Below are 19,702 nucleotides of genomic sequence, written 5' to 3' on the forward strand. Positions count from 1 at the left end.
GGATGTATTTTTCTTGTGTAGCCTGCCTAAGATGTAGAAATCGCTTGTCAAATTTTATGACATTGGGGAGAAAAGAAGTAAGGGGAAAAAACCAATTACACAAATACTGGTCTGTTGACATTTAAAATGAGACAATGATGAGCATAAAAAAAAGGTTAAAAAAAAAATCCTGGGCCAGCAACCCAAAGGACCAAAGACAAATCACAAAATAGGATGCAACTAATTAGGCTGAAATGCCAACAATGTTCAGTATATCGTTCAAAGTATCTGTGGTGTCACACTGCTACCGTGACCCCCCATACAAATATGCCAAGGGGAGATGTAGAATAGGACTGAATCAGATAAATTAAATACAAATATTTTTAAATGACATTTTAATTTCTACCTCACCATTTTAACATTTTCGAAATCGTTAAATAAGCATGTCGCCTATTCTCAGAGCAGGCCAAATGTCAGATGTTTGTATGTATTATTCAGCTGAACATTTTAAGTACATAATCCTCCTCATTGCTAAACAGGTGGTACTATACTAACAGGTTATTTTCTCAAAAGGAACAGTGAACAGAACACTGCTGACTCCATAAAGTGGTGTATTACTGAATGTGGAGCCAATGCAAGGGTAACTGAGCTGAGGTCTGTAGGCAAGACAGAACTTTCTGCTGTATCTACAATTTCCAAAGCACATTTCAAGGTAGAGTATCACAATTTAGCTGGGTTATCCATAGAATTATACACACCTGGAAATCAAACTTCTGTAGGCAAATGAGTGTTGTGTAAGCTCTGCATGGCAGAGAACATCTTTACTGTGTCTCATCCATGAAACTGAGTAGTTTAGGATTTAACAATTAAAAACAGCCAACAGACCTAACAGGAAAAGCCTTGGAACTAAGTTTAGTAGATTCTTTTCAGACCACACTGAACCTTTCTTTTTTAGAGCTGCATGTTGGGGTTTGTTTCCACTTTGGTCTCCATGTTTCAGTGACAATTATTTGAGAGAAGAAGTGGACCCAAAAATAAAAAATTAGTGGAACAGTACACCATCAGAAGCCCAGCCCTTCGACTTTCAGGAGGAATGTGAAACAGGCAATCACAGAAAGGAAATAATATACAGCCCATAGCATATTCCAAATGTGGTTCCCAAATTTTGCTTTTAGAACTAGTACTTGTTTATATTTCATACAGAATTTCCAACAGGATTGACTGCCTCTGGGCTTTTGAACTGCAAGAAGCTGTTAGCATTTTTTTCTGACTGGTGAAAACCTGCAGACTGACTCTACTCTGCTTTATCAGAATACCAGTAAACCCACAACAACACTCCAGGCATTGCTTAGGTTTTTGTTGTTGTTATTGCTTGTCACATCAAATAAAAATCTAAATCCCTGAATTTGATAAAGTTACTTTTCATTTTGTAAACATGAGGTTAACACACAGTGAGTCCTAGAATGAAAATGAAATGCTTTGTCCATCATTCAGGATCGGCTGCAGCTGCACTGTGTCAAAGTAAAAGTGAGTTGCAAAAGCAATTCTCATCTGCTTTTGAAGCACAACCAACCAAGAAGTTACTAATGAAGAGGAGAGTTTCTGATTTCTCCTCCTAAGTAAGTGCCCAGTAAAACAGTGCTTTGAGCTGCTTTTTTCCCTCAAATGACACAACTCCTAATACACGAGCCAGCTTTTGTAGGTGTGCTACCATGCACAGGTAGGGTGCTACCATGTGGCTGCTACACCCAACCCCTCAGAGTTTTTCACAAACACTTGGTATTGTATCGACAGGATGCTGTACCATCTGTGTAAAATCTGCCAACTTAGACTACCTTTTATTACCTCTTTCTCATTCTCAGGTTTGAAAGAATTTAACTCAAACATCCACAGAAGGCAACTTGCAACCACACTCTCAGTGCCCTCAGAAAAAAAACTAAGGAAAGCAGGTGAACTTTACCTGAAAGGCTTCATACCTTCCACTCCTTCTGCAAAGATTGCTTTTCTAATGTCCTCAATTGACTCATAACCTGGATCTATGACAAAAACTTTGTTTTCACAGCTGTCATTTTAACAGCTGAATAAATGTGGGCAACAAAATGACTGCAAGATGTGCTATGCTTCATCTAGCAGTGAGGACCCCTTTGCTACCACACTTCACAGCTGGCATCACTCTTCTGGCTGCAGTAAGCTAGCACAGGTCTAATGGCAAGTGTTGAAATCACACCCTCACTTTTCTGGATCAAGATAATTTGTAGTTTTCTCATCAGTTGTGGATTGTATAAATATTGAAACCACAGTCTCTATGGTTTGCATAAGATATCAAAATGCTTTTAATTTAGAAGAGTGAATCACAGATCAGATTATGCTGCATAGCCATTTAATGGGAAATTCTAGCTGAATTACAGCCATACACCTGCAACTACATTAAAAAGATTCTGTGAGAAGCTTCCCCCATGTCTGGTGGAGTCAATGCCAGCCGGCTCCAGGACAGACCCACAGCTGGCCAAGGCTGAGCTGATCAGCCACAGTGGCAGCACCTCTGGGATAACAGCTAAGGGGGGAAGCACCCTGTGCAATACCAGCTGAGAGAGAGAAGAGAAAGAAGCAGCTCTGCAGACATCAAGGTCAGCGAGAAGGGAGGGGCAGGAGCTGCTCCAGGAGCTGCTCCAGGAGGTGCTCCAGGCGCCAGAGCAGAGATTCCCCTGCAGCCCAAGGCGCAGCCCATGGTGAGGCAGCTGTGCCCCTGCAGCCCAGGGAGGTCCATGGGGAGCAGAGATCCACCCACAGCCCACGGAGGAGCTCCTCCGTGCTGGAGCTGGGGAGAGCCAGGAGCCCTCCCGTGAGAAGGATGGAGCAGCAGAGACCAGTGAGGGTCAGCTAACCTCTTACAGGTTCTTGAGCCCACCTAAGTTACAAATGAAACCCACCTTCATTTTACTCCTGATCGCCACCAAAGCCAAGAGGGGCTTTCTGCAGCAGCCTCTCCCCAGCAGCAGCAGCAAGGATGGGTCATGAAGGAGGTCACCAGCTGTGGTCACACGGCCCAACAGGGCCACCAGGTGCCAGAGGGGCCAGAGCCAGGCCCGAGGGGAGCGGGGCAGGAAGAGCAGGGGGTGTCAGGAGCAGGTTTGCAAAAAGGGGAGGTCCCAGCGCCTCTCAGCAGCACAGTCTGACCTCTCATCATATCCCACCACAGCTACCACAGGAGGTTGGGCACCCCTTCTCCCTCACCAGCAAGATCCCCAAGAGCTCTCTGACAGTACTTGGCTGAACAGTACGAAAATACTTGGTGCTATCACAATTACTGGTACTTTATCTAACATCTAATGTGAAAGGTCCAAACCATAGCATCCATCAGTTATTATTACTGTACCTTCTGCTCACAGCCTCTCCTTAATATGTAAATTCCTTAACCTATGAAGTAAGATAATATATCTACTTTTTTTGGCAATAACTTGAAGATCTAGAGGCCAAGAAAAGCCGTTTAACAAAAAGGAATGATTAGCTAAGGTTTTTTTAAAAATGCAAAATACCACTGGAATTTCAAAGGACATCAACATTTAACATTTGCACTAATCAATTCATTATTGCACTCAAATAAACACATTTTGCTTTCTCTGTATTTGAGAAAGTGAAATGATCATTCAGTGGAGAAAAACTTCCAAAATAATACAGTATATGCATAAAAATGCTGCTCAGATCAACCCATCAAACAAGAACCTGCACAGCCCAAGGAATTTTGGTATTGTTAAATTTTATTTTATAGTACAGTGTTGGGCACTTTATGGTAATGTGGAATTCACTGAAGACTTCTACTGACGCCACAAACTTTGCAAGGAAAAAGAAAAAACAAACCACACCACACATCACAGCTCATTTAATACATCTAGACAGTGCACTACTAACAGTAGTCTAAGGTCTGAATTACAGTTCTCGAGGTGGCTTTGAACAGTAGTCCAGAAGGTGCAAAAGCATGGAGTAAATCTGGCTCTAGTTTTGTTAAAAGGTCAGTAACTAACAAAATTTTTAAAACTGTAAGGACAGTGCTGGTTGTTTGGTGTGTGGGTTTTTTTAATCTCTAAATTAAAAATTTCAATAACATCTCAATGTGTCCTGTACTTTATGCCTCTCCTTTAAGTATTAAAGGCTCACAATAAGGGCCATTTTTGGGAACGGTTTTCAACAGTCACCAAAAAAATGTTCTGAAAAAAAAAAAAAAATTAGAAGCATCAAGATACATGATGTTGCTTTGTTCCATGTCCATGTTCCATGAGGCATTTCTCATCATATCTGACACAGATTTAAAAATAACAAACACAAATTGTCAGTCTGCCAAACAACTAAGCATTTTAAATTGCCCTTCCTCCTCAAAAATCATGAAGTAACAGACATGATGTGCTTGTGTGCAAGCTGCACCAAGATTAGCTCTTCCACAGTGCTTTATTGCCTCATTCAAGTAAATTAATTTAAAGAAGGTCTCGAAGAAAAACCAAAGGTTAAAAGAAAATGTACATCAATATACAAAGAAATTAATTTACAAAAACTTAAAAGGACACTGGCAACATTAGTAGATATTTTAAGTAATGACTTATGATAATTAGGGATGTCACAAACTAAATTCTTGTGGTCATCGCTGTGAACTCTCACCTCACTGCTGGTCCTGAAAAGCAATGCTTAACACCTCAACTTTTTATCCATGATAAACAAGTGATCAAAGTATAAACTAAACATCATAAATGCTAATAGTTAACCTTACTTCAATTTAACCAGGTTTTACTTTTAAGAGTTAACTGGAACTACTGGTATGTGAACATTGGCTTAGGCCTCATTATTTCTACAGAATGTGACATCCATAATCACTCCCAGTCACTGGAAATATACATTTGTCTCATTAGAATATATTTCTTCATGTTTTTATCATACAACCATATTTCAAAGCTACATGTAATTTTACACATTTCTAAAAAATACAATTTCATGGATCTGCATGAAAGCAGATGTGCACTACTAAATTAATTTGAAACAAGGAGAAATATTGCACAAAATTCACTGAAGATTTGAAAGTCAACACATTTCCCCCTCCCAACCAAGTTGCTCCCTTATTTTTAACAGAAAGAATGTTAATTCACACAGAATTGTAATAAATGTTAACGTATTTGAACTCAACTTATTTTCCAAATGCTAATACTGTTATTGGATTATAAATACAAGTGTTGTTAGTATCGACCTGTGTAATAGTACAATCTGAGTACCCTTTACTACAGTAAACCTTGGAGTAACTTCCAACTGTGTTACCCGCTTCATACTCCAACCCAGCAGAGGATGGCAATGGTCCTGCCACCTACGTGGGTTGTGGATGGCCCTCTAGACTGAGGTGGCTGTGGACTCACCAGGAAACTCTACAAGAATAAGTGAAGCACCTTTCAAAAAGACCTGTCAAGTACTTTCAACTGGCCACTGACTGAAACTGCGGAACAGATATTGCAAAACAAATCAAGGAAGGTTTTGCACAAACAAACCGTATCATCCCTTTCCATTCCTTTATTTTCAACACCCAGAGGAACATGAATTCTAGGCCAGCTGTGGTCCATGCTCCTGGAGTGAAGATGAGGACATGTTCTGGTCAGCTCAGATTCTGCTAACAAGTAAACAGCACCTGGCAGAGACAGACACGCCTAATAGCAGCAAAGTTACCGAAGACAAGTCACATCACCATTCATACTGGTTTTGCTGGTGCAATTATTTCTACATTCATTCTTCACAGATTTACTGCAACACCACAGGAACAGACAGCCTTCACCATCCTGAGCTTTGCAATAAGGAAGCTGCTTGCCTCAGGCTTAATTTTATTTGCCACATTTCTTTAGCCTGAAATTTCAGGCTGTTGGGAACACACTGGCTGGAGTCTCACAGCACCTGGACTAGAGGCTGGTGCCAAGGGAGAGGATGCTAACTCCTTGGAAATAAAGCTCCTCTTGAACTCTCCCTGTGGAGTCAGGGAGGTCCATGGTTAGGGGTTCTTCCTGCAGGACAGGGTACAGTCAGGATTACACAGGGGGCATCTGCAAAAGGGCCTTATGCTGGCACTTGATTATTGCATGAAATGTTTCTTTGATTACTTACATGCATAGAGAAAGTATTTTAGATGCTCCTAGCAATTCTATTAGACAGCTGCACCAACCAAAGGTTGTTCTGTAGGACTGAATGTGATTGACTGTAGGTGGATGAAGAGAAGCTGTTTTAAAACCTGGTTTAACTGTTCTTTTGCCTAGACTTTACATTGGTTACAAGAACACAGGGTTGTAAACTAGCTCATCCTAAAACCTGAAAAGACACCTAAAACAGAATTTTAAGGTCTAAAACACTCTTCTAATAGATTGGGTGGGATTTTCAGAAGCACCCAGCATTTGTCTAAAACTCTGCCTGAAGTCTGTGTTACAATGCCTGAGAGGGGACTTCAGCCAGTGTCGAGAGTTTCTGATGATCCCACCCCAACAGCAGCAGCACCACTGAAATGCTAAATGACAAGGAAGGGTTCAGTCAACAAGTTCTATGACAACTTCTACAACTACATTTTTTCTTCAGAACAAGTCTATTTTTCAGAACTACATGATGCCCAAATATGTGAGATGGAAGAGCAAACCACTGCCTATTCTACACAGACTGCCCTCTGCATGCATAGAGGGTGGGTAGGGATCACCTCTGCATCCACAGTCCTTCCCTGGATATCTGCAGTTTTCCATGTTACATCTCTGTACACATGACTGGGAAGGCTTGGACTGGGACAACGTATTATCCATTCTGCAAATCCCACAGGGGGTTAACTCCACAGGCAATATGACTTTTGCCTACATGACTGAGCTGGAACCACTGTAACTGAGCTAGAACTGAAATCTGGATTTCTTCAAAGTTACTATCCCTCCTGTGGGCTTCCAGGTTTCACCACACTGCACTGGAACAAGCCAGGAATCCCTTTCTCCTTCCACTGCCCTTACTTTTTCCTCCCAAACCAGATGAGTGATACGGCTCATTTCAGGCAGACATCTATGCAAAATAACCTCAAAAACATTAATTTCAAGTCCTAATTTGACTTTCTACATTGGAAATTTGTTCCTATGTGTAAGTAACAGACCACAAAGCTTAATCAAATAAGCTGGTATCTCCCTTAAACAGGAGAGATGGGAAGATTTTTGAGATCCTGAAGAAAAGAGATGCCTCTGAAGAAGACTACAGGAGCTCTGACTGAGCAGAATTCAGTCCTCACCAGTAGCTGGTGATCAGTGTTGATGATTTTCAAAGACACTAGAAGGATTTCCACAAGTAAGAAGCATACAAGTATAAAACTTGCAAAGTACTGGACCTGGAAAATTTATCTTAATATAGAACCCAATGTGGTAATAAAAATACTGCATATGCAGCCAATGAACAGTTTTATATTATCACAAGGACAGAGAACAAGAGTGTTGAACCAGTAATATCAGTTTGGACTCTTATCTATTTGGTAACTGGCAATTCTATTTAAATAAGGCACAAATATTAGCCTTTTTAAAAGATCACTGATAGTAAGTGGAAAAGGATTCTGTATATTACAGAGTAAAAAATGTACCTACAGTTAAAATCAACATATATATAAGACTAAGCTATTTCTGAACCCATACAAGGTTCAAAACCAAAAAAGACATACTATTTAATGAGTGTAAACAAACTACGGGCTTTGTAAATAGTAAGGAAACAATGCAGCATAAGCACAGAAACATTTTGACTGAAATTAAAATAATTCTAAGTTGAATGTTACCATCTTTTATTTAATCTGTTTACTTCTTTTCGGCCTGCATTTTCACTCCATGAAGGCGGGAATTATTACTACAATGCCTCAATTTTGAAAGATTCCACTATCAAACTTTCAATTTTATGATCCTTATAAAAACTATAAGAATACTGGCAGTCTCACATGGCTTCCATATTTATTCCACAAAGCTGAGAATGGGACAACCTCTGTGATTATTTGTTCAGTGTCTAACCCTCATGTAAAGCCAGTAAGATTTTAAGCCTGTACTAGAGACTCATTTTTGAAAACCATTTTCTGGCAGCATTCCTGAACTTTGGTGTTTGATTGTTTTGAAAGTAACGATGGCCGTAATTTCCATTTTTTTTCTATTTTACTCCTTAAGACATCAATACTGTTTACTATCTTTAATAAATGAAGAAAACAAAGCCACTTAGACTGAACCACGGACAGAAACATCATGTGAGATGCAGAGGAAAAGAAAACGTGAATCTTGAAATTCTCATCACAAAACGCAAGGAGATGAATGAGAAGGAGTGAGAAGTGCTACAAGAACAAAAACCTGGGTATTGCCTGTCTTCTCTTAGACACAATTGCAGCACTATGCTTGGCCAATGTTTAGTACCAGCAAGGGAGAAGAATGGCTTCTATCAAGTCATTAATGCCAGCTCTAAACAAGGAACCACGAGGTTGCTCTGGAGCTTTGTCATTGCACATGAGCCACCTGGTCTGACCACCTGGAAAGCTGAGAGTGAAGATCTTTATTACTTTTATGATACTTTCAACTTTTAATAGTGCAAAATATTTTGCCAAATAACATTTTTTGTTATTAAAAAAGTCCACAACATACCATGTTGATGCACAAGAGGAAACCAAAGGATAAACAAATAGTTTGGTGTACAGACCTCTGGATGTACAACTGCTAGCTCTGGGACAGAGATTCTCCAGCAATGCCCTCCGGAATGTTCATGCTCGATCAGACACAGATATTTCTGCAAAATTTGCACTTTTACAACCTTTTAGCTCTGTTGCTCTGATTAAAAAAATTAATTCTGGAGGCTCATCCTCAGTGGCAAGTACTGGCCCTTCTCATTCTGGAACAAGCTGAAACTTTGTGCTAACAAACCCCAGGTCTGACTATACTGAGTCTCTCTGCTGAGGTTTCAAACAGTGCCTCTGCCCTAATATGGAGCAATTCCCTTAGGTCAGCTGCCTTTTAAGAAAGCAGCCAAAAAAACCCCTTTCCATTTGTGTCAGCCAGAAGGAAAATGAGTTAATAAATCTCAGTGAGGCAACCGATATGAAACTCTGCTGCAAACTACCATTAAGGTACTAAAGCACAATCTGATCCAAGTACTGACCCCAGCAATGCGCTCACTCAGGCCTAGGCTGAGATTAAGAGAAATCATTCAAGCCAAAGAGGGAAAGAAAGAAAAAAAGCTTCATGACTTAGAAGAGCAGCAGAACATTCTTCTCAGGCAGGGTTCATTTTATACCCATGTGCTATTTCTACTAACTGCACCACAAATATCCCTCAAAGCTGACGATCCCAATCTGCTGAAACTGATTGTCTTTTCTGTCCTAAGCTGTTTGTAGAGACAAGGTATGCATGATGAGGTGGAAAAAGAAAAGAGGAAGAAAATTTTAAAAATGAAAGAGCTGCTCCATAGAGCATTAAAAATTTTCAGACTTTAAATATCCAAATATTTGTCAGGAACACTGCCAGAAGGAGGACAAATGCTTGTTCGAAATACAATATACATCAGGACCATTTATTCTCCTTCACTGAATTTAGAAAGAAGGTTTTGGTTGTTAACTTGGCTAAAATGAGAGTTGGATATATGCAGTCTCAAACTGAGTCTATAATTTTAGCTTTCTAGTGTTACAAATTAGGCACAAATTAGTTTTCCAACTATTAAACTGCAGAAAATAAAAAATAATAGAAATCTATCAATTCCACTTACACTTTCATTTCTGAGAATTTTTAGATGAATTAATCTACCTAGGGAAACTGGATAATGTGTCTTTAAAGTGTCTTAGTTGTAAACAGAAGTCAATAAATGTCACATTATAATTCAGCACTTCATGTACTTTATAGAAGAGAGAAAACCACGTGCTACCTTTTTGAAGTCTGGAAGACAGAGCCACAGTTTTAGTTTGGAGTAAGTTCCAAGTTATATTCACAAGAAATTCCTTAATGTAAAAAAAGTCTCCTCCCCCCCCGCCTTTGCTGAAGCAAATTCCTGCCATGGAAAATCATTATTGCTGTTTTGTAGATTTGCATTCATCTTCTAAGATAGTTAAACCTCTTCCCAAGAGATTAAGGCAATTATTATTCATTACAAATATTAACATTAGTACATTTCAGACAAATCAGATTGCTTGGTTCATTTCATGCTTAATGGGATTAACATAGTACCTTCAAAACCTGGCTACCTTTAGGCGACACCCTTCCTGCTGCTTAGAGGAAGCAAATGCTAGGAAGCACCATACACTTGCTGTATTTTTAACATAGAGACTAACTAGTACCTGATTTAAGAGTGCATTCATATATTTAGCTCCATTTTGTGGACCTAACTACAGCCAACAAATGAACTGAGTAAACGTAGAAGCGGACGTCCAATGGCAGAAAATGCATACTCAACTGAAGAGAATTATTTCTATGACTGAAGACCTCTGATTCCTTTTCATTTTTTGGTTATCATGTTATATGGAGTTACACGGAGTCCTGAGTAGTCTCCCTTTAACTTCTGATGGGAGTCAAGTTTCTCTTCTCATACTTTTCTTACGTTTTATTTCCACTGCTACTGCTGGATAAGCTATCCTTTGAAATATTTAAACCATAGTGAAAAGCAGAATTCAGTTTACATAATGACACCACTTCTTGAAGAAGTCCACCTTCTTCTGGAGTTTCATCTCCTTCCTTACCACCTTTCTCCCAAGGGACCAGAATTGATGGCTGTTGAGCAAGACCTCCTGGGAGCTGATCTTCTGAGGTATTGCTTAGTGTTTCACTAGGCTTTGCATACTGACAGGAAGAAAAGCCTGCTTTGAAACTTTCTAGGGAAGTAAACTGGGCACTTGGTCGTACTGGAGATAGGGATGTCATACTAGTGGTGTCCATCTTGTCAGTAGTAAAGGTTTTGCCACTCTTTTCTTCTTCCAGCCTTGAGAGAGATTCTCTCTGGCCATCAGAAGCAACTTGCTTCCTTGGCGACGGGGGGAGCTGCTTCCCATGGAGGACGCTGTCATCCTGGCCGAGGTTCCACTCTGCCTGGTCATTAGCACAGCTGCAGAGCAGGGTAAGGTTGCTCTCACTAGGTGCATTTGACTTGTTCTGAAAGAAAAAAAACATGTGTTTATAGTTTATAGTTAATGTCACAAGAAACATCTCTACACTGGCATATTTGAAACACAAGTACTGGAAGGGATTTTGTATGTTCCTAAATCATGGATCCCCTTTGGGGCTCAGTGTTACAAAACAACTATCCCAGACACAATGCAAGGCCAAGTGTTTTTACATTTCCACACAGAACACTGTCTCTTAGCCTAAGGACTGCCTGGTACAGAGGAAGAATTTCTGTCTCCTCTGTCCATTCAGTCTTGGCAAAAGCAGTTTTGACAGTGAACAAAGACACACTTTTCTCGTTTGTATCCACAATATGAGAGGGAAGGGGACTAAAACTAAAACCAGATGGCATTTCCTCTTTGCTTCAGTAATTAATTATACCAACTTTCAATATTAAAGTTCTTTGGTCAAACAAAACTAGGCATTTTATTAATCTAACCCCTGTGTGACACTCATAATATAAAATTTTACAAGCTTTATAAATATTTGCATCAGTATTCGCTGCTGCAGTAACAAATCTTCTACTATAGGATCCCTTTCAGCAAAAGTAAGTGTTGGACAGCTGATATGTGCTGGAATTAAATGCTTTTAAAAACACTAATGCTTTTTTGGTTAATACCACAGCAGTGACTTGGTGAGGGTTTTAAAATTGCAGGCAAGCAGTGTGTTTACACTAAAGGAGCAGTGCAAGTCTACCTAAAATAGGAACAAGGAGCCCTCTTAGAAAACTATGGAGTACAGCAGTGTTTCAGGTGCAATTACCACCTGGGTCCCATGACTTAAATCAAGAAGGAAACATCACCATATCACTATGACTATAGTGTCTGAGGCTACAAGGCGAAAATGAAAATGCCTTCTAAACTGCATTTAAAAATCCTAAATCAGCTCAAGGCCTAACAGATTTAACAGCAAAAAAAAAAAAAAAAAGAAATATATATAAAAAAATATGATTTCTATTATAGACATATAATATTAAACTATTTGATTAAGTAAATTATTATACTACTCATAGCTCTCTATGTCATTACTGCTTTAAGGGAAAAATACCGTTCCAAGATGACTTAGTAACCTGGACAATTTCTCGGCTGGTGAAAAACCACCACGCAGTGGCCAGCATGAGTGTACTGTCATGTAGCCCTAGGAAGACACATTGGCAATTCTAAGGACTGTGCTGCAGTGTCTGAGTTGCATGTTGCTCATTCCACAAGCAGGAGTCCACTGTAAATGGACTTGGGTTGTCTTTCAAATGAAAGCAGAAGACTAACCGCAGTCTTGTAATCAATGTCATCCATTGATCTAAAGAAATCCAGGCTCTTTGCTCCTGAGAGTTTTCCTTGATCTGAACTGTGTGTGCTCAGCGTGTCCAGAATCTCTCCAAGCAAGTCCATTTCTCCTTGATGCTGAGTTATTCCAGTTTCACCAGAACCATCACTATCATAAAAGTAAGCAGAAGTTTCTTCACTGTCTTCTGATGATAACCTGAAAACAAAAACTTTTCCATCAGATAGGAACACAAAAGCCATTTTATTATAACCACTTCTAAAAGGACATAGGAGAATGCATTTCAAGACCTTGGAATGGGAACATAAACCTGAAATATCTTTCTACTCAAGAATTTTCCTGAACACAGATATATGGTGTCAGTGGAGACGCAGGTACCATTAGCTGCCTCCTGGCCTAGCCAAACAATTGCTCTAGGCAATTGTGTGGCAACTCTTGCTCCACCACATGGGCAGACTTACTGGACTACTGTCTATCTGCAAGGAGAACTGGTGCTTTTGCTCTTATTTCCTCTCTTATTGCAATACCCTTATCTCAGACCCCCATTCTACCACAGTCTTTTCCTACCTCTGTCTATCAATACTGCTATAAAGGCTGTTTTTCCATGGCTCACTGTTTTCATTATATCCTTTTAACACTTCACTAGCTCCCTCTTCCCTGCTATACCACAGCTTAAGCTGCTTGATTTTGCTTTCAATGTCCTTTCTGGTTCACATCCAGATGTTCATTATCAAAAACTGACTCCTGAATTCAGAAAATGCCTCAATGCAGCTTAAGCCTCAACAGTTTCCCTTTAGTTCTCATACAGGAAGACCTCGATATAAAACCTCCAAGGCATTACTTATCTTTCAGACCCTTCAAAAAATGTCCCATTGTCATGGCCACAACACAAGCCCTAAAGAATAGATTAGCTGAGGTCACTGCCCACCATGTTGATGAATATTTTGCTGTTTCTTTGTGTATGTAGTCTTTTTATCTGGAAGCTGTGAAGACTGAGGATTATGTCAAGCTCTTCTGGACACTATAAATAATGAAAAGATATAATAGCCTCTCCCTCATTTTAAAGCAGATTTAAATCCTAAACTACTTGACATCATCGAGATCAAGAATTAAGCTAGCAGCCTGGTCAGGACAAAAATGTGTCACTCGAACTCCACTTTGCTGAATAACACTTGTTACCTTCTCTCCTATACATATATAGCACATCCAAACAGGCTTCTTACTTGCTTGTTCTCTCAATTTCATCATCATCATCTTCATCCAAGGCAAAATCCTGGTTACTGAAGCGCTGGTTGAAACGAGTCTGGAGGAAGGACAATTAACATCATAATTTTGTTTATTTTTTCTAGTTCAGTTAGAGTTGGAGACCAGCTTACTTAGTTGGAGACCAGCTGCCACTTTATTCATTAAGGCTTCTTATGCACTTGATGAGGAAAACCACATATTGATCAAGTCTTGTAAAGGTTGTAACAAGTCCTTAAGCATCACCAATTAAAGAGAACCATTTCTCTTCATGGCCTATGGAGGGCCTCATTATTTATGCAAAGCCTGGAGTGCAATATTTATGCAAAGCATTGATTAGCAGAAGACTGGATATTGGAGGAAAAGCATCGCTCAAGTCTACCAGCTACCCCTGAAAGCACATCACAAAAAGCACTGTGGTTTAGTACTTTCTGGCAGAAATATTTGCCAAGCTTTGGTTCATGTGGTCTATTGAGCATGAAGAAAAATGGATTTTTGAAGTAGCAAATACAAAGGAAATCAGGAGTCTCTTTACACTGCTATGGTTATGTTATGGTGCAGTACAGGACTGCAGAGGGGATAATATCCAGATCAGAAACTTTTCACTAAGAATGCCTTTGTGCAGGATAATTTACTGTGGATTACAGTTAACTCCAACCTAGTGCACACTCAGAGCACCCCATGAGGACTTTGCATGGAGGAGCTAGTGTGCTGTAAATTCACACACTTCTGTACAGAATACTCACTAACCTATTACATCACATTATTATTTAGCAAACAAAAATAAGCTAAAGAATTCCACAATAATTGGGAAGAAGTCGCTATCTTGGCCACAACATTTAAATCAGGAATTTTAGTTACTTGCACTTCACAAATGACTGTCTTCAGGACTATACATCTCTTACACTTGTTTTGTATCAAAAACCTGCAAAGTTTAACTATGCTGGCAATCAATGCACTCAAGAGATTGTGAACCCTGGATAACCACCCATAATTTAAAGACATATGGATGGAATTTGTACAGAGGGAAAACAGCGTTAGCTAACTTTGAGGAAAGTCATACACAAGTAAGAAGTGCTACTGCCCACATCTCATCATGCAATTCACCAAATGCCTACAACTGCAACAAGCCCCTGATGGGGAAGAAATATGGCCTTAATTTCAGACTACAAGGAGCTTGAACATCTTGTACTGTGAGGATTTCAGTATGTGACCTATTACAGAGGTTGTCAGTGGTTCTACAAATACAAGGACGCTCTCTGCAACTCTCTACCCCCCCTCCGTTATTTTCAGGAATGCCTCAGTATTCACTCTTTACAGACTGAGACATTTTTTCTTGTTCAACAAGAGAGAATTTAATTAAAGCAGCAAGTTTTGATAACACTTTCCACAGTTCTTTGCCCTCAAAGAGGAAACATATGGTTCTTAATGTGTTAAACCAAGTAGTAGTTGACAGAAAATGAGAGAATTATTAGAGTACTAAAACCCATCAAAGAACCCTAAGATTCATATTGAGCAAAAAGTATAGGATGGAATACAGAGAAACATTTTTGTGAGTTCTTTGTGTCATTCCCATCACTGTTGCAATCTATCAATCATTCTCCTGCTTGTAACTAAAGGGAGGCGAGCCACTCTTTTAACTGACACTGGTGATTGGTTATCTTACTGATCCCTGTCACAACCACAGTCACTGGTTTTGGTTTAAAAGTTGCAGCTTTAAGTATTTATCTTCAATGGGAAAATGAAAATACTTTTTTTCTGTAACACTGGAAATTAACCACTTCTCCGAGAAAATTCTGATGTGGCATTCATTGTAATTCAAGCTCTAACCTGGAATTGGCTCCAGGAGGGCAAAACCCTGCCTGCCTCTCTCATTTTCTTCGAATTTGCATCAAAATTAGATGCTGCCATCACATTTACTTCTACTAACATAAATATGAGATTTTGCAGGGAAGAAGGTTCTTTAAGAATGTTGAGAAACTGCAGAAAACAAAATGGAAACTGACACTCGTTCATCTGTAGAGGAATTAACTCTGTCAATGGAATAAAATCCTACAAGATAACACCTGCTGATTTGTTGAAATAATAAATAATATTTCAAAGAGCACAGATACCAAGCTTCAAGAAAAAAAAGGGGAAAACAGGAAAAAAAGTTGTGTGTTTGAGAAACAGGAGCAGAATAAAATTAATTAGAATCAGTAAACACCACAGGCATTGGCCTGTGGCCCTTCAGAACATCTATGAACAGTAATATGCAAGTGTGTTAGTGAAAGCAAGAATAATCATATAAAGGTACATAACAGAGAAGTTGGTGAACCTAAAACCTCTCCCCAAAACAAGAACTCCTATCTCCTCATGGTCAAACTCTTTGAAAAAATATTTTTGTTACCAATTTAAATGCTATGGGGTATATTATAAAATTATACAGGGAGAATTTCAACAGCTAAACCAAATAAAATGGGGTTTACATACAAAGGCGAAGATATGGGGGGAAGGCAAGGAAAGGAAAATATCTGGCTGTAAATAACAACCTTCTCCAGCATTTACAGCTCTCTGAGCTAACCACGGAGACAACAAGCAACACATGTTTTTGAATAGGTGACTTTCCTTTAAGAGTTGTAATAAAACTGACTGCAAGGGAGGGGTATGTCCAGACTACTTTGCAAAGAAAGAAAAAGAAAGAAAGAAACCTGTAATAAATTCCAAAAGGAGAGCCATAAAACTTTTTCAATGCTCCACTAGGCAAAGTGACAGAGTATGTGCACCTGCAAAAGCTGTCAGAGTCATTTAAGAAGGCCTTCCATTACTGACGTACCCTGCTGTTTGCAGTTATTTAAGCTTTTAATTTCTGTCTTTTCTGCATTTTGAAGTGTGTAACCTTTTTTATACCCCTTTATGAAAAAAGGACAGACTTCTGCTTCCTTCCTGATTAACATTCTAATAACAACCAGACCATTTAAATTTATTACCACAAGAAATGATAAGGCAGCAGTCCTTTCTTGCTGCACCAGAACTTTATAAAGTCTTAATAGACTGCTGTCATGTTTTTTCCAATAAAATAAAGGAACAAACTTCTTGAAAGTACCTGGTTGCTTTGCTTCTTCCAAACAGTTCTGGTTAGATAATAAATCTATTGCTTAATGTATTTATATCAAAACAAGAACAGGGATTCAACTTTCACTGTTTCAAACTTCTCTCATCTTCCTGCACATGGCACCACAATAACTCATCTCTCACCTTGCTCAGAATATAAGAGCTGAGCACACTTAAAACACAAGCTCAGGCTCTCCACAAGTTGGTGTGAGGCTATACATCCTTTTTGTACTCATATACATATCTATCCTCTCTGGTTGCTGCCCTGCTACAAAATCTCCTTCTGCAAGTAGTTTGCAACCTATACAGACCTGAACCAATGCTGATCACTGAAATAAGAAAAAGGAGCTGACATAAATATGGGTAGAACCACATAAAGAGAGAGCCAGTCCTTAAATTGTCCTCTTCTGCTTGCTGCTAGCCTTACAAAATGTACTACTTTGGAATAAAAATGCCAAATACATGAATGCTAAAGGATTTAAATGTAAGATGGTTATATTCTTGATTGGGCAGGAAAGTCAATCTTTGAAATGTCAGCTTTTTATATAATGCCAGACCTTTCAGAAGTCCAGCTTTTGGTAATGAGTGCTTATTGATTGATACTAAGGCAGGAAGTTTAACAAGGCTGCTGCTATTAATTACACTCAAAGTGCAAAACAAATAATCTTTTGATAAATGGCAGCACAAATATAATTTCACATTTACTGGCTACTCAATACATCAACACATATAAAGTTTCAAAAAACCAAAAATATATACTATGGTTTAAATCTATGAAGTACTGTTCCCTTTTTCTTAAAAATGTAGAGATTACTCATTCAGTATGAGAAAGCAAAATAAATACAAGCCCACTATTATTTATGATTCAGTATTTTATTTTACCCATTCTCCTCTCCAACCAAATCCCAGACACAATTATGGTTCCATCCAGTAGGGAAGCAAAAGATCTCTCAATCAGACCTTCCAGTAAAGCACGACCTGTCGCCTTCCTTTCCGGTTAAACGCTGTGACCTAAAGCCATGACTCACAAGAAGGTACTCCTCATTACGCTCCCCGAGAGCTGAGACTGATGGAAGAAGAAGGAAAGGAGAGATAGAAAAGAAGTACAGATTCTAAACAATAATGCTCTGATACCAGAACACTGTCCTGGATATAAATTAAACAGATACTACCAGAAATACGTATATGGGCACAGTGCTTTGAAATGTCAAGTACACTTTAATGCCACAGAGATCTCCACTGACTATTGTAAAGTTATAGGAAACCCTCATACCTGTGCTGAGGCAGGATTTATTATAAGTAAGGATGATAAATTTGTTGAGATACTTAGTCATGGACAGCACATGGTAATTACTTTTGTTCTGAATTACTGTGGTGAAAAATGAACAAGCTCTCAGCTCCCTGCCATTTATGCATGCTAGCCTCCTGAACATCATTCAGGTATCATTTGAGAATTTTGCAATGCTGCTTTTCCTTTCTAACAATTAATCATGCTTCTGCAAATATTTTTTCAAAAATAGTTATGTTTTGCTCCAAAACAACAAGCAACCTTCCATTTTCCCTGAGGAATCGCAGACCCTTTTTTCCTCAGGAAGCTTGAGCCCCCCCAAATCAGCCTGAGGTCCCACATTGCCCAGAGGGAGGCATCACCTCCCAACAGCCAGACCCCGCTTTTCTCAATGGCACTGAGGCTATTCTTAGCAAAGCCTCCCGTTTTCAGCTGATGATGCACTGTGGCACCATGCCACACACCATTCTAGCTGCAAGGAGTGCACCATCCAAAGGCAGCCTGGCTCCACTTTATTGGCAACAAGCAGAAGTGTTAGTCTTTTAAAATAGGACGTGGAGATTTGCAGTGCCATTTGCAACAACTAAAGCCAGCAGCTCATTTTTTTAGTGGATGATTTTAAAAATCAGACTCACCCGGCAGAATTTCCAGTTACAAAGATGGAGAAATGTATCACTTATTTTCCCTTTTTTGACGGTTATTAATGTCCTAATGTACACTCAATGATTAGATGGAAGGAAAATTATAGAATGGAGGGTTGAGGGGGTCACAGTGGACACAGGAGCAGGAAGGTAAGGGAGTGTGTCAGGAAAGAAAAACTAATGAGTGTCCATATGCACACAGCCACGTGAATGTTTATATGAACAAAACCAGAAAAGGGAACACAGGTTTGAGGTAGCAGGAAAGTCAAGAGACCTGGAAGTAACTCAGGTGCACAATGTGTGACTTTAGTAACGAGAACAGCTGTAAATCCAGTTTATTTGGTTGGAACACGCTGCCTGATACAATTCCTAAGCAGATAAAAGAGAGATGACTGGTTAAATTGATCTTTTGGGTAAAATGTGCATTATACCCTCCATCAGCAGAACTATCTCATGGTACAATCACTGCTGAGAGCACTGTTTGTTGATCATGTGTGACTTTCTCAGAGGAAAACTTATCAAAAATACGTACACTAGAATGTACAATGTGGATGTGATCGTAAACACAAACATCCCGTGCCTCCCGACTTCAGCAGCGCTGGACCCTGTCCATCAGACCAATGCACTGTGGAAGAACCTATCTGAATGAAGCTTGAAAACACTACCCACATTTTCAAGGAAAGAAAGACTGTGCCTTAGAAATAGAAATACTGACTCCAAGCACATTTCTACTCTACCTGGGCATTCCAAACAGAAGAATTACCAAGGAGGAGTCCCTCCTCCTGTCTGACACCAGTAGGAGTCGTCTGCTCAACAAATAAGGTCTTTCTCTGCAAGGTGCTGTGGAATCTGCCTGGCACTTGGAGTTGGATGTTACTAATTTCAGCTATTTTAGGGCCCAAATTAGGCAATTAGCAGCAAGACAGAGGCATCATCAGGATGCAGTCAAGACTAGGTGCGCTGAGCTGCCCTTTGGTCATGCCCCTCTCTCCATTTACTGCAGAAAGAGCCTAAGGCAGCACTGCTGCTAACTTCAGCAT

The 19,702-nt window shown here is 39.5% G+C and overlaps 1 protein-coding gene across 3 annotated transcripts in view; it reads right to left on the minus strand.

Moving 5' to 3' along the window:
• Positions 1-3,716: 3,716 nt before the first annotated feature.
• DENND1B (DENN domain containing 1B) overlaps positions 3,717-19,702 on the minus strand; it is a 165,643-nt gene continuing 149,657 nt past the window's right edge. For all 3 annotated transcript variants that reach the window (XM_042029911.1, XM_042029910.1, XM_042029909.1), the window contains 3 exons: positions 13,622-13,701; positions 12,383-12,596; positions 3,717-11,105 (listed from right to left, as the gene is read on the minus strand). In XM_042029911.1, the coding sequence (XP_041885845.1) occupies positions 10,554-11,105; positions 12,383-12,596; positions 13,622-13,701 (846 nt within the window). In that variant the 3' untranslated portion in view covers positions 3,717-10,553. The remainder of the gene's footprint in view (positions 11,106-12,382; positions 12,597-13,621; positions 13,702-19,702) is intronic.

The sequence above is a fragment of the Corvus kubaryi genome, unplaced genomic scaffold (genome assembly GCF_017639235.1).
Source record: "Corvus kubaryi isolate FWS band 111438036 unplaced genomic scaffold, C.kubaryi_AGA036_p1.0 37334, whole genome shotgun sequence".
NCBI lineage: Eukaryota > Metazoa > Chordata > Aves > Passeriformes > Corvidae > Corvus > Corvus kubaryi.